Source organism: Spermophilus citellus (assembly GCF_964194105.1).
Source record: "Spermophilus citellus genome assembly, chromosome: 2".
NCBI classification, from domain to species: domain Eukaryota; kingdom Metazoa; phylum Chordata; class Mammalia; order Rodentia; family Sciuridae; genus Spermophilus; species Spermophilus citellus.
The window spans coordinates 190,270,676-190,286,150 of NC_138183.1; the positions used below are offsets into that span (position 1 = coordinate 190,270,676).

Here is a 15,475-nt window from a genome sequence, read left to right on the forward strand (position 1 = left end):
TTAAGGAGTAGAGATAGAACTCAACTGATTTCTGAAATGGAGACTAAGTGTTTATTTGTAATTTTATTATTTGAAATTTAGATTATATTTTACCATAGAAACAATGTGATAATGGGGCTAGGTATATGGCTCGGTTGGTAGAGTGCTTGCTTCATATGCACAAGGCCCTGGGTTCAATCCCCAGCACCACCAAAAAAAAAAAAAAAAACAAAACACAATGTGACAAATGGAATTGGGTGCCTGGGTTAGTCTACGTATGCCTATGTAATCAATTAAATAAGAATGTGTATATATATGATTATATAACCGAGATATAATACCAAAATTACTGAAGACTGAATCTTGGTCATCAGCATCAATTGGTAATACATTGTATGGAGAGGGTGGAAGGTATTTTTCCACTTTCAACCTTCCTTCCCCCTGTAAAACTATGCATTATAGTTTCAGAAACTTACATGCATGCAAGGTTTGAGCAAATAAGTAAAAGTGTACCTAATAGGAACCTAGTCACTTTTAGCAAGACCAGAGGTAGAATCAGTTCTGTAATGCTGGATTAGAGCTAGGGATATTAGTATGAACTCATTCTTATTTTAATATAGATGAAGAAATACAGATATATCTGTATTCATGCATATGTATGTGTGTATGAGTGCACGTGTGACTATTCTATGCATGCATTTGCCCCTTTTCATGTGAGAAAGTCTCCTATTTTCACAGTGGGGCAGACAATGGGGCCGACTATTATATTGGCACTATTATATTTTACTGTATACACATATATATACATAGATATGTTTGTTTATTTGTTACTCTGACCTCTAAAAGAGCTTTGCATTAGTGATGTCCAGTAACAAGGAGGACTACCCGAACCCTGCTTTCCGAATTCCATTTTATAATAAAGGAACAGTCCAATGTGAAAGAGCTTCCATTATGTCCATTGCTGAACAATTATATCAACAAATTAAATGATGACAGCTTTGGATTTTAACCTAAATAATAATAAGTATTCATTAGTTCATATTGATATAAATAAATCATTGAATAAACAAATGAGTGTGGGTAAAGAGACATTTTTTCTTTACAGAACAATTCCACTAATGGGCAAAAATTTAAGTGGAAAATAAGATATTTGCACAGCTTTATCATGTCTTCCTCCAGAATATTTATTAATTACTATAATGATTTTTAATTCATATCCACATATTGTTTGATACTGGAAAATTTATTTCCCTCCCCTTGAGTATGAGCTCCATTTATCTTGAGTATCGTTTATGAAAAGTGAAAAGTAGGGGCTGGGGCTTAGTGGCAAAGCACTTGTATAGCATGTGTGAGGCACTGGGTTGAATCCTCAGCACCATATAGAAATTAATAAAATAAAGGCACATCAACATCTAAAAAATATGTATTAAAGAAAAAAGTGAAAAGTAATAGCTTTACAGTAGAGGAAACCAATAGACAAAACTAAAACGAAGTGATCAATGTTAATATCACCAATAATAAATCATATTGTTTTCATGGACTATGTAATAGGATATACCTCTGTGGCATTCTTGAAAACCCATAACCCCAGTCTGATCATTAGAAAATATTAAACAAACACAAATTCAGGGACAATCTACAAATTATTTGAATTAGTATCTTTCAAAACTGTCAAAGTCATGGAAAAGAAAGGCTGAGTAACTGTTGCACATCAGAGGAGAGTAGAGACAATGTAGAATCCTGGATTCAGAATCAGAAAAATCTGGTGAAATCTGGTATTGTAGTGGTGTTAATTTTTTAGTTTTGGTTGATATCCCATAGTTACGTAAAACTTTAAACCTTGATGAAGATATATGGGAAAACTAATATCTTGGTAACTCTTCCATAAATCTAAAGTTATTTAAAAAGTTAAATATTCATGAGTGTACCATGTTAAGTTTAGAGAGTTGATCATCTATATTTAAAAAGCAAAAAAATATCAGCTGTAAGACTAATTATTATTAGCCTTTGTATTTAAACATGATGGATCTAAATATTCCTGTCCTTTGCTTATATGAATTTACATGAAAAAAGAAACCATGAGTTTGTTGCGTATATGTAATTGAGATGCATTTAAAATGGAAACCTTTCGTTCTATATGTTTTAACAGTAGTTTATGATACTTGAGCTTTAAAACTTTATTATAAGGAATGTTATCATTACCCTTATGCAATGATAAATCACTTTAAAATGATTGTAACTCTAGTTCAGAAAGGTGTTATTTTTCACTAAATTTTGTACTAAACCTTTTTTTTTTTTTTTTTTTTTAGTGTTTCGGGGGAGGTATTTTAAGTTTTTTAAAAAAGTGGCATCATCCCTAATTGTCAGATACCCAGTTTTCAGACTCCTACTAATTATAAGATTTTTTTATTCATTAGATTTATGCAAATAAAGAGCACTTTGTAATAAGTACTAATAAATATTGAATTGTCATTATCTTAAGAGTCATTGAATTTAGTCAGTTAGGTTGACATTAATATGGTTTATTTCAGATTCTTCTATGTGATTCTTGTGACAGTGGATACCACACGGCCTGCCTCCGCCCTCCTTTGATGATCATCCCTGATGGAGAATGGTTCTGCCCCCCTTGCCAACATGTATGACCCAGCCCATCTCCATATCTCCAGCCCTTGGCTTTATGTTTCAAATTAGTGATATTTTTTAACTGCCACTGAACATCTTCCATTTTCAGAGACATTTATACTTGTTGTTTACTTCTTATTTAGATGCCTACCTTTTTTTTTTCAAATATTTATTTAGTTGTAGATGAACACACAGTATCTTTATTTATTTTTATGTGGTGTTGAGGATCAAACCCAGTGCCTCACACATGCGAGGCAAGCACTTTACCACTGAGCTACAGCCCCAGTCCCAAGATGCCTACCTTTTATTAATATCTTTTAGGTCTTCCTTTTACTCTTTTCCAATGCCATTCTCAGAAGCCCACCAATTTTTTATAAATTTATCATTTATTTTTTCTTACATTTGTTAAAACAATCACAGAGAATACCAAATTTAGATTTAGGGAGGAAATAAGTTTCTTTCTATAGTTTATTCCTTATCTTTCATCCTTGTTTTCCACTCCTGCCTACCTTGTTTTTGTCAACAGTTTTATAGATTAAATTATCAGAATTGGGAAAAACAGATTTTCTTTTTCTTTGACCTTGATTTAGGTGATTTTTTTTTTTAAACTGAAGAACAGGATATTTCTGTGCCATTGTACCAATTGGGTATTTTGCCTTATAAACCCAGTCTCTTGCTTTTGAAATGATGGGCTTTATGCATTTCTCAGTGAAGTGGACTTCTTTGGCTTAGTGTAGCTTTATCATTTACATTTTCCATGATCTGTTTTGACTTAGCAACCATGTAACATTGTTTCACTTTTTTCCCAATTCTTTTTTAAAAAATTGTTATTGGCACTATTATATTTTACTGTATATATAATCTCCCTAAAAATGTCTTATGATCTTTTTCTTTTAATTATAATCATTGTTTTACATAGTTTTAACCAAATGATATTTTAAATATTGATTACTTTTACCAGGGTAGGCATAGAATGTATTTTCTTGGCAAAGCTAGATGTTTTTGTATTGTGAGCTTCACATCAAAATACTACGCTTATCTTAATTTCAGTGGATGCTGAAGCACCTGTTTAATAAACACAAGGAAAGCTTCAGTATTCCTTAACTATGTGGCCTTTAATCAGTTCTTATTACACAATACCCATGAGTTTTAACATGATATGGCAAATGATTGTGGAAAGATGTTAAAAGTGGCAATTATTGGGCTAGGGATGTAATTCAGTGATAGAGCTCTTACTTGGCATGTGTGAGGCCCTGGGTTTAATCCTCAGTACTGGGAGAAAAGGAATGTGAAAAATGACAGAGTCAGTTGAGGTGGCTCATGCCTGTAATCCCAGCTGCTTAGAAGGTTGGGGCAGGAGTTCATAAATTTGAGTCCAGCCTGGGCAAGTTAATTATTTTTTTATTTTTTATTTTTATGAGGTGTTGAGAATTGAACCCAGTGCTTTTTCACACGTGCTAGGCAAGCTCTTTACCACTGAGCCACAACCTCAGCCCAGAAGTTTGTTATTTTTAAAAAATAAATTGTTTTTTTGTTTTCTTTAAGAGGATGGGGTTGTAGCTCAGTGGTAAAGTACTTGCCTAGCATTCATAAGGCCCTGCATTCAATCCCAAGAAGAAAAATATGTATATTTTGCTCTTTCAGAAACTGTTATGTGAAAAATTAGAGGAACAGTTGCAAGATTTGGACGTTGCCTTAAAGAAGAAGGAGCGTGCTGAACGAAGGTATTTCGATAAACGCATTAATGTTTCTCTTGGGTATTTGACAACTGAATTGTCTTATAGTATAGATGAATGCATCTATCTAGAGCAGAGATTGGCAAACTGTGACCTGTGGGTCAAATCTGTCCTGCTCCTTGTTTTGGTCTTACCTATCAAGAATAATTTTTATGTTTTTAGATGGTTGAGAAAAAATTAAAAATTAAATCATATTTATGACACATGAAAATTAAATGACATTCACATTTCTTTGTCCACAACTAAAGTTTGTCTGTATCCGCTTTTGCTCTACAAAAGCAGTTATAAATTGCAGTAAAGATCTAATGACTCTCCAACTTTGAAACGTGTTGTCTGTCATTTCATAGAAAAGTTTGCCAATCCCTTATCTAGAGTATGTCTCAGAACCCACCATGAATAAATATTAGCCCAAGTATTATAGTGAACATAAGAAAATTACAAGAACTGCCCTATCACTTAGTTACTCATGTGCATCTCTTTGGGTGGGCAGGTAACACTTAATTAACAATGCCAAATAATTAACATTTAATGGTTGAACCATGTACTGAATATAAAAGAGATGACTCCATTTTCATTATGCCACTACACTGAGGTCCAAAGCAGTGAGAGAAAGTTTCTTGGAGGAAGTAAGACTTAACATGATCTAATATTTAAAAGAATGTTTAGAATCAAAACAGTAGGTATATAATTCATTTGTACCTATTTGTACCAAACTGAAGAGAAAAGGTAAGTAAGACAGCTCTTGTTTACATGGAACTCAAATCATATCAGAAAATACAGATGTATGAATCATTAAATAAATAATGTATAAATACACTAAAATAGAAAAATCAAGATATATTCAAAATAACATAAGAACATTGTGGAGGAGCAATTTAGTAGTCTTAGGAGTTGGAGTTATCAGGGAAAGCCTTGGAAGATAAATTGGGATTATATAGTTGAACACGTAAAGAAGAGGTATTCCAAAGCCGTGAGTACAAAACATGAGTAAAGACAAAGTAGAAGTCAGGGTAGGAGAGTGGTTGGGGACATATACTTCTTAAAGCAGAGTAAGTCTAAATTGCAAACAGCTTTACATTCCTGGGTAGGGACTTTGAAGTATTCTTTATACACAGTGGGGGAACCATCAAAGATGGTATGTGGTTATTTATTTCAGAAAATGCTCTGGTAGGACAGCACTGGCAGAGTGGCAGGCCAGGGCCCAGGACCTACCTCCTGCCCCTGGATGCGCTGCCTCACTGGCTGGCCTTCACCATGCTCCACCCTGGACACTGCTTGTCCTTTTACTGGAGTGTACAGGGTTTGGGAGTGGGCCCCAGGTCAGCCTGATTTACAGCTCTGCTAAAAATTGCTTGGTTCCCGCAGCATTAGTGCCTGTGTTTGAGGCGACATTAGCAAGAATTTGGGACTTTTAGAGTAATGCATTAGAAAAGTCTTTTATTTTTTTTTTTTAACTTAAAAAAATATTTATTTGGGCTCATGGTTCTGGAGGCCTAAAGTTGAGAAGAAATATCTGGAGTCAGTCATTCTGGAGTAAGAATGGCCTTCTTGCTGGCAGAGTCCTGAGGTGGTGTAGGGCTTTGCATAGCAAGAGACAGAGAGCACATATGTCCTTTGAAAATGTTGTTGTGTGCCTGACATTCTGCTGCCTGAGGTGTGGAGACCATACCATATTCAGAAGTTTGTTGTCCTTGAGGGCCCATCTGGAATTTAGTCACAGTTAGGAAGAAATACCACTTCTGACAAAATGCAACTTCTTACCATGGAACTACTACTCACTTCCTCCAAACTTCTGAAACAGGGAAAATTGAAGAGCCACGCCAATGATAAAGCAGAAACCAAGCTATGTTAACTTATACAGCATTTCACATGAATACTCGAAGGATTGAAAGCTGTTTGAGGTGGTGGCAGGGAGGCCAGTGTCAAACATGAAGACCTGTGCTGCTGTGGATAGGTGCAGTCTCACTGGATGGGCCACAGTCGAGTCCTGGACTTCTCACCTCAGACACAAAAGCCTCTTTTGAGGCACATGTCAGAAAAAAATTCAATTGAGTCATTGAGGCTGTGGATAGGAGAAAGAACAAGAAAGAAAGAAAGAGAATCGATAAACTCACCAAAGAGTTGGCCCAGAAAACTGCTGAACTTTGTAAGTCCATGCAGCAGATTCAGAAAAAGCAGTAAGTTCAGAGATGGGAGAGGGCCCTGAACAGACAAGTGGATGTGGCCATGGTCACTGCACTGAGGCATCCCCTGACAGAAGTGGAGGAGGAGCTTCTTAGGAAGGAAGAAGAAGCAGCAGCTGAAAAGGAGGTTCAAGGGAAAGCTCAGCTCCAGGACTTTACTTAAGAATCTGTTGCAGTGGGTAGAACTAGTGGGAAATCAGAGTACTACCAAAACCAGCAGTCCTTAGGCCAAAGCTGTGACATCAGTGAGCATATGCTTACAGATCTCTCTTCAAATAAGAAATCTTAATGCCTAACCCAAGGGTACCCACATTCTGTGTGTAGCCACCCCGATCTCAAAACCCATTTCCAGCAAGGACGAAAGGAGCAGCATGTAGATTGCCCAAGAAAGGGGAGTTTCTGAGGCTTAGCCAGAAAGACAACATCACGCCCCAAATGGCTTAAAAAAAAAAAACCAACAGTGATAGTGAACGCCATCTAAAAGGGGGGTGGCTCAGGACCATCATCTCTTGCCTTTGGGGAATGTTGTTTCAGGGACCAGTGATACTGTCCTTTTGGGCACATCACACAGTAAGACATTGGAAAAGCAAAGATCGTGATGCACATAAGCAACTAAATTAACCAGAATTTAACAAAGGGGAATCTCAACCAAAATTTTATTATAACATCCTTTTAAAAGCAATAAAAAATTACAAAAAGAACAATCTTAAAGTTTTAGTAAAACAAAGCTCCAGCTGCTGAAATAATTGACCCAGTCTTCAGTAGTCCTGGCACCTGGACCCCTTGTGCATTGGTCATTAATGCTCAGGCCTGGGGCCTCATAAGATGTCAAACACTAGAAGAAATTTCATCTGTGCCCACTGCCTTCTAAAATGTGAGGCAAGGAATGGAAAAGTTCTGTTAATAGCAGTGAATTAAAGATTTTTTTGTTTGTATCTAACCTTCTTCTCAATTAATTTGAAAGCCAACAAAGTAAGATTTCTGTTTCTCTGGAGTTTTCTACTGGTCAAGATTTTACTCTTTAGGTTGCATAAGGGACTTGTTCAGTCAGATTTCAGTTTTCATTTGACAGATTGCTTTTCAGTTTGTTAGTTTGATTCAGGTTTTTTATGTCCATAGATGCATGTTTATTCAAATCTTTGGCATATCTGTGCAGTCTTCTTTAGCTGAGTAATCTGCACCCTTTGACCATGCTGCCAGCCTCTGTCCTAATAACTGTTTCTGTGGTATCATTTTGGAGGGTGGTAAAACTCTTTTGATCACCACCCATCATTGGTGCAGCCTCTGAGCACTTGGCATGACAGTACATGGCACATGTAATGCACTGAGACCATCTTGGAAGCATTGCAGCCTTAAGACCCTCTTCCCTGGTAGTATCAGCAGCTTGCTCTCTATTAACTGTGGGCATGACTTTCTTTTTTGCTGGCTTAAGTTTTCCAGCCAGCGGCTCCTTTTGCCTCCTGCTGCTTTGCCCTTTGATGAGTAAAATATACTTTCTTACCTTTTAACCAAGTATCTGGGGTTCTCCTGTACAGTGTATTCTAACATAATTTCTTTTTTTAAAATTTTTTTTATTATTAGTTGTTCAAAACATTAACATAATTTCTGAACTAAATAATGCATATAGGATCCAGAATCTAATACTGTCTTCCCAAAATAGCTTTTGTTTCCACAAAAAAACTATTTTTTTTGAGAATCTCCTGCTTTAAAATTTTCTTCTAGAATGAATTTCCATATTTTTTCCCATAAATTTTTCAATGCCATCAGGTCTTGTGCAGAGTTTTCAAGTGCTGACATTGTTCTGGAAACAAGAGCAATTATGTCCACAAATATATACACATATATATAAAGCACATGCAAAATGTATATGTCAGCTATGTTAATAATTTATTTTTAAATCTACATAGAGAAAGTGTGGGTTTGTGGTAGGTGATTAAAACTTCATTTTAAGTATTTTAAACTTGTGATAATGGCAATGTTGATTTTTTGAGTGTTCACTTTGACCTTTGGCTTAGGGGGTAGACAATTCGTCTAGTATGTAGGTAGCTATTAAGTGGGGAAAAAATACTGCTGTGAATATCACTGTTTAGGCAAACATTGTAGTGTCGTTTATTTGGACACTTAATTTCCTCCAAAGTTATCTAATATTGATGCTTGGACCATGGTTGCACATTAGCTTTTCCATACTAAAAAATGACTTGCTAGTTATAGTGCATGTTCTTTGTCCCATAATGTGTATGCAAAGACAAGAACTTAAAAAAATAAAGTGCTGTAGCCAGTTTTTTGTTTCATTTAAAGTAGCTAGTAATTTTAATGTTCCTTTAACATGCTAAGAGGACATGGCATCTCTCTTTGACAGTGGTATTCATTGAGCTTCAGAAAGCACCATAATTTCATAATCTATATACATTACATGAGACAAATAATTTGATATTTATCATATTTTAAAAAAACTTTTTTGTACCTGGGATTCAACTCAGGGGCGCCTAATCACTGAGCCACATCCCTAAGCCCCTTTGTATTTTTTATTTAGATACAGGGTCTCACTAAGTTGCTTAGGGCCTCACTAAGTTGCTGAGACTGGCTTTAAAACTGTGATCCAGGGCTGGGGATGTGGCTCAAGTGGTAGCACACTTGCCTGGCATGCGCGAGGCACTGGGTTTGATCCTCAACACCACATAAAGATAAAATAAAGATATTGTGTCCACCTAAAACTAAAAAGTAAATATATATATATATATACCTGTGATCCTCCTGCCTCAGCCTCCTAAGTAAGCTGCTGGTATTACAGAAGTGTGCCACTCCGCCTGGCTAAAATTTTTGCTTTTAAGTTTGAGCTAAAGTCTGACCCCCATACAAGGAAATGTGTTATGTATGTTATACTTACATCAAGACATAATTTACTATTGAAATATGGGAGATGGCTTATTCAGAGGGATACTCTACTTACATGCCAAGGCTTAAGCTGTGTGCGCCATGTCTCTTTTATGTCCTATTTTAAGATCTCTTTCTTATCTCCCTGGGAAGTTAACCTTATACTTGAGGCAGTCGCCAAAGTTTCTAGGAAAACATGTTCAAAGTATAACTGAAGAATAAATTGACTTACAGTGAAGAAATTTGAACTGTTTTTTTTTCTTTCTTTTCAAACTAAATTACAGATTCTTATCTATAAAGTTCAGGTTGCTTAGAAACTGTTTTCCAGTATTCTGCAGGGCCAGTCAGTTGTGCAGAAGTTGAAATATTCTGTTACCAGAATTTTAAAAGAAGCTTTTAGATTATGAAATATGATAATAAAGGTATATTTCTGACTAAACAAGAAAAAAAGAAGAAAAAAATGCTCTGGTAACAGAAGTTGGAATTAGAGTTTGGACGCTGCAGAGAGAGTTTATGAGAGCCTCTGAGGCCTGTACTAGGGGATAGTAAGGTAGACATGTTGGAGATACATTCAGAGGATTAATTTATAGGACTCAGTGCCCATTTGTTTACTCATATAGGATGAGAATATCTAAACAGTGCCCTTTGATTGGCCTTAGTATTTTAATTTTTTACCTCTTAAACTTATGTCCTTTGACTCATTGTCTGCTTTTCAAATTTTAGTTTGCCTTAAATTAGCTAATTCTATAATCCAAAGTGAAATTTAATAAATTTCAGCCTCCACAACATTAACTTTAGTTTTTTGTTTTTTTTTTTTTTCACAATTCAATTTGAGCTGTCCAGGTCATAGAGGATGCTACTTCATTTAAAGGCAAGTTAATCTCCAAAACTGATTTAGAGATAGTGTTTAACTTTTTAAACTTAGTTGTCTAAATATCTTTGAATTTAGAAACCAAGGGTTATTTGTATAAACAACTTGTTTTTCAAATATTTATAACATTTTCTAAGGACATTTTCAAAAATGAAGAATAATTCTGCATAAAATTATTAGATATATTTTGATGTGCAGAGTTTCTTCTGTTTGTTTTTTTTTTTTTTTACTTAGAGAAATCTAAAAATTCTTCAAATTAAATAGTAACTTATTTTTTATCGGTCTCAATCTTTCTGAAATCTGCCTGTCCTTCTAGAAATGAACAATTTTCCCATGTCCTGAAGCTCGCCCATTAAGGGCTTAGAAGAGAATGTCTTCTTTCTCAAAGCCAAGAATATAAACCACTAAGAGTTCTGTCTGATACTCAGATTATATCTGCTTATTCTTTGGAAGTCTGTAATGCTTATGCTATTTATACATGCAAAAGTCTGGTGAAGATTGTTTTGACAAAGGCCTTATATACAATAGGATATGCTGCTTCAATTATAAAATATTGTTGGATTTCATTTAATGGGTATCTGCTTCATGCCATGCAGTATATTCACCATGAAGGGTATAATGTAATCTCTACCTTAATGGGCTCTATAGTCTAGTGGAAAAGAAGGACATGTCAATGAATATTTAGTGACTAGCTTGCAACTATCGGAGATATGGAGTTGTGATGCTCTGTGAAATCTACTCTATTTTATAATGGTCTCTTCCAGAGCTTGGTATTATTTGGAATTCAGACATCTCTGTGTTTCCAGAGTATTATTACTAGTAGTTTGCTAACAGAGAGTTGAATTTAATCAGGGTTGGAATTTTCCATGTAATATAACAAAAGGGAAAGATAGAAAGAGACAAGGAATTTGAAAGTGTATGCAAAGGAGTATTTGGCAGGAGGGAGTAGTATCGGGGATTGAACTCAGAGGCGCTCAACCACTGAGCCACATCCCCAGTCCTATTTTGTATTTTATTTAGAGACAGGGTCTCACGGAGTTGCTAGTGCTTCACTTTTGCTGAGTCTAGCTTTGAGTTCTTGATCCCAAAGAAGTATTTTTAATGATGGAACAGGGAGTGTACGCCAGGTCAAGAGGAAAGTAAGGACATAAAGAGAGTAATGGACAGTGGATAGAGTTCTACTGAAATAAAAGAATTGTTGGATTTAGAGTACAAAATGATTGCAGGAACTGTTACTTACCTAAGGATTCCCAAGCCTGACACAAATCTTGATCAAATATAATGAGTGTGAACAGATTTTTTTTAGGGCGTGGAAAAGTGTTGCCAATCTATAATCCCAACTACTTGGGAGGCTGAGGCAGGAGGATCACAATTTGAAACCAGTCAGAGCAATTTAGCTTGTCCTCAGCTCAAATAAAAGTTTAAAACTTGGGCTGGGGATATAGCTCAGTATTTGTCTAGCATATGTGAGACCTAGGGTTCAATTCCCAGTACCACAAAATTAATAAATCAATATATCAATCAATAAGTAAATTTTCTTCAGAGAGACGGGGCCAAGGTAAAGCAGAAATTTTGACCCATAAAGGAGAGAACTGGTATTTCAATAAACATGGTTATTGTAAGGACTGGTAATATGTCATATATATATATTTAATAACAGAGATAGTTCATGTCATAAAGTATTCCCTGTTTAGTCCAGTTAGTACTGTTCTTGTCTTTCCTAGTTATTACTTAATTGTATTTTTATCAGGCCTTTTATTAAAATAATTTTATCATTTTCATAACATGCCAGTTTTTATTTAATAGCTTCATAACCTCTCTCTGAGATTCCTATTAACAGGGTCAAGGGTTTCTAGAGCATAAAAGCTAAAGGACCCAGACAAGCAGATACATTAACTTCCTTTCAGAAGAGAGATTATAAGAGAGGAAGAATGGTTACTGTTTTAGTTCACTAATACACCCTGGCATATCAGAATTCAGCTATCCTTATTGAACTGGATTAACTTTAGGGAGAACCAGAGAATGCACCTGTTATATATAGCTGTTTGTAATGTAATATTTGTTGAATTAAAATCAACAAAGATTTGTTGGAAATAAAACTGTGGAGATGTCATTAGTGCTTCATATCCTCATATTATGGCTCCAAAGGTATCTTCTGTTGTGGCACTGCAGAATTTAGAGCCTATGTCTGTATTGCTCTTTCTCTTTTCTATAGCAAGAATTGTGGTATTAGTGTCATTCACTGGGACCTTGATATGGTTTTATTACACACAATTCTTTTTTAATGATATCAGGTCACAGTGTGACTCTTGACAAAGCTTCCTTTTCTATTTCAGTTATAAGTTATAAGTTTCAGTTATAAGTTATAAGTTATTGCTGAGGGCCATTACCAAGTAGGAAATTTCCTTGCCAGCGTACCCCATGTTAATTTCGCTGTTGACATTGCATGTTAGGTGACCCTGCCCAAGGACGAGGGTGGATCCAGGATTAGGGTGTATCCTGCAGTTTGAGGAAGTATCCCAATCCTTGGGTTTAGGGCGTTCCCGGTTTAAGGCGTTCCCAGTTTAAGACCTTGGATTTTAGGGAAGTTCGATGTTGAGGATTATTGCTGCTGGAATTAGGGCGTTCCTGCTGCCTAAGCTCCTGTTGAACTCTCGTGAGATTCAGAGGGCATTTTGGGAAATAGCCTCGTGGAGGAGGTGAATTGGGTGGCAGGAGAACTGGGATTGCCCCAGAACGTGTGTGGAGGCCGGTGTGAGTTCGGGAATAAAGAATTGCTGTTTGAATCTACAAAGCTGTGTGGTGGCTCGTGATTCTGTGCCCAGCCGAGACTGCGGCATTTGGTGGCCCGCACGCGGGATGTCTGAAGCTTGGGGGTAAGTGAATTTGCTCGCTCCTGAAGGAGAGCAAAAAAATGGGTGACTATTTCAAAAAACAATGTGTTCTTGTTTTGATTTATTTTGTTTTTGTTTCAAGTTGCCTGTTCCTAGAACTTTCTCAGGCAAACTGGGGAAAATGGTTGACTCAAGGTTTGAAGTTGTTCGCCTCCGAGGAAGAGAAATTGTTAGAGAAAGGAGGCACCCCAGTGAGACCAAGAACAATAAGGGCATATGTTGATACAATACAAAAATGTAGCCCATGGCTTTTTAAAGACGAGTTATTAAGTCTATCAATGGGACCATCATGGTATCCTGTAGAAGGATTTTTCTTCAACAAGAAAGAGATGCCTAGTTCTGTTTACTATACTTGTCGAAGATCTTGGTTTTTACAGACATCTAATTAATTTACAAAGCTAACGTGTTAAAATATCAACCACCAAATATGAAATCAAGTACTCTTTACTTATTAAGTTCCATAAGGTAATATATTTAAACATTATGTGTGTTTTCATAAATTGGTAAATGGAAAAAAGTTTAATATTGCTTTGGTCTGTGTCTTTGCTGAAACAAGGTTACTAAGTCTTAAGATTCTATCAGGTGTAATTTATATACAAAAAGTATAAGAAGTTTCAGTTGGATTTCAATTACAGTATTATAGTACCTTAAAAAACATGAAAGTATTTCATCTTATTAAAGTGGAGTAATTTGTCTAAATCAGAAATTTTATAAGGGTTGTTTCAGAATGTGAATTTATAAAAAGGGTTAATAGTTAAAAAAGAGATATAAAAAGATTCAAGATGTGGAAATATATTTTAATATAAAAGGTTAAAGGAAAAAGAAATGTTTCTAGATGAGATAATCTCTGTGTGGTAAAGTAAAAAGTTGTAAAATGCCATTTAAAAAGATTTTGAGGAAACTAGACTTAATTTAAAAACTTGAGAAAGGAAAAAAGAAGAAAAAGGTATTGGTACATGGCAGATTGAGACAAAGCTTCTTAATGAAAAAAAAAAAAAAGCCTTTGGTTGAAGGGCAGCCATGTAAACTAACATTAAGCGATTTAAACAGAATCGAAGCCTCGTTTAAAAGAGTGAAGCTGTAGGTGGTGAAAAAGTACAGTATAGATGATAATTGAAGGCTTTAAAAGGTTAAATTGAAGGTGGTCGAGATACCTTCATGGCGGAAAAAAGTTTGCTTTACTCATCAAACTTATTAAACAAAAAAGAGGGAGATGAGATAATCTTTGTGGTAAAGTAAAAAGTTGTAAAATGTCTAAATAAGTTGCAAAAGGCTTTAAAAGGTTAAATTGAAGGTGGTTAAGATGCCTTCATGATGGATGGGAAAAAAAACCCATGAAAATGGGAAGATAATAAGATAAAAGATATTTAGATAAAGAAGATTAAAAATTTAAAGGGGAAAACTTTAAAAACAGAAGTACAGAAAGGTAAAAAAAGAGAGGAGATGTAGAAAGATAAAAAAGATATAGGAAGATAAAAAGATGTAGAAAGACAAGAATTTTAAACCCACAAAATAGGAAACAAAAGAAAACTAGGAGAGAAAAAGGCAACTAAGGGTAAATATAAAAACCTTAGAAGAAAACTAGAAGATAGAAAATGGTTGAAAATGTCAAGTAAAGGTATTTCAGATAGAAAATGCAAGAGGCTAAGACAACTATGGTTTAAAACCACATCAAAAAATGACTTAAATTTAAAAGGATCTTATAGGGGTATATATCCCCCAAAGATAAAATAACCCTTTTTACTCTAAACTTTCTAAATTTGGATTCATCAGGACTTAGTGCTGCGGAAAGACATATGTACCCGAAAAATGTACATAAGCCTAAGGTACTTTGGAAAGATATTCTAACAGGACAATGGAAAGGTCCTGATCCAGTTATTGTCTGGAATCGGGGTTCCGTTTGTGTTTGTTTCCACAGGGAGATAGCAGCCGATTTGGACTCCAGAGACACTAACTAAAGCAATTTCTACAGACCAAAAAGAAGATAATTTGACTCAAATCCATAACAGCTGATATCCAGAGCTCCAGCTTGACTATTCTTACATCTGCGACAGTGATTAACCATGGTGCTTTTTTCAATATCTATTTTATTATTGCATTTTTCCCACATCGTAAAGTTCTATTTTATTTTTTGAGCTCATACAAACCTAGGTTAATGTTTTTCTGATCAGTTTTATTTTTTGACTGTGTTTTATTTTTTGACTGTAGAGTTTTTAAACATTGCAATGGAGATTTCACCTAGGTAAAACTACAAGGCCTTTATTGTCTTATGTGTTGTATGTTATGTGTGCACATTTCTGTTTTGTGTTGTATGTC

General features: G+C 35.3%; 1 protein-coding gene, 1 long non-coding RNA gene and 1 pseudogene across 5 annotated transcripts in view; 2 read left to right on the forward strand and 1 right to left on the reverse strand.

Moving 5' to 3' along the window:
* Positions 1 to 15,475, forward strand: part of RSF1 (remodeling and spacing factor 1) — a 172,458-nt gene that overhangs the window by 129,464 nt on the left and 27,519 nt on the right. For all 3 annotated transcript variants that reach the window (XM_081280016.1, XM_081280017.1, XM_081280018.1), the window contains 2 exons: positions 2,511 to 2,615; positions 4,246 to 4,325. In XM_081280016.1, coding sequence (XP_081136142.1) covers positions 2,511 to 2,615; positions 4,246 to 4,325 — 185 coding nt within the window. The remainder of the gene's footprint in view (positions 1 to 2,510; positions 2,616 to 4,245; positions 4,326 to 15,475) is intronic.
* The window catches only part of LOC308641411, a 58,387-nt gene that overhangs the window by 10,251 nt on the left and 32,661 nt on the right, over positions 1 to 15,475 (reverse strand). The gene's annotated exons all lie outside the window — the stretch shown is intronic.
* LOC308640775 (protein ZNF365-like) lies at positions 5,416 to 6,932 on the forward strand (annotated as a pseudogene). Its single transcript has one exon. The product of its transcript is annotated as a protein ZNF365-like (transcript).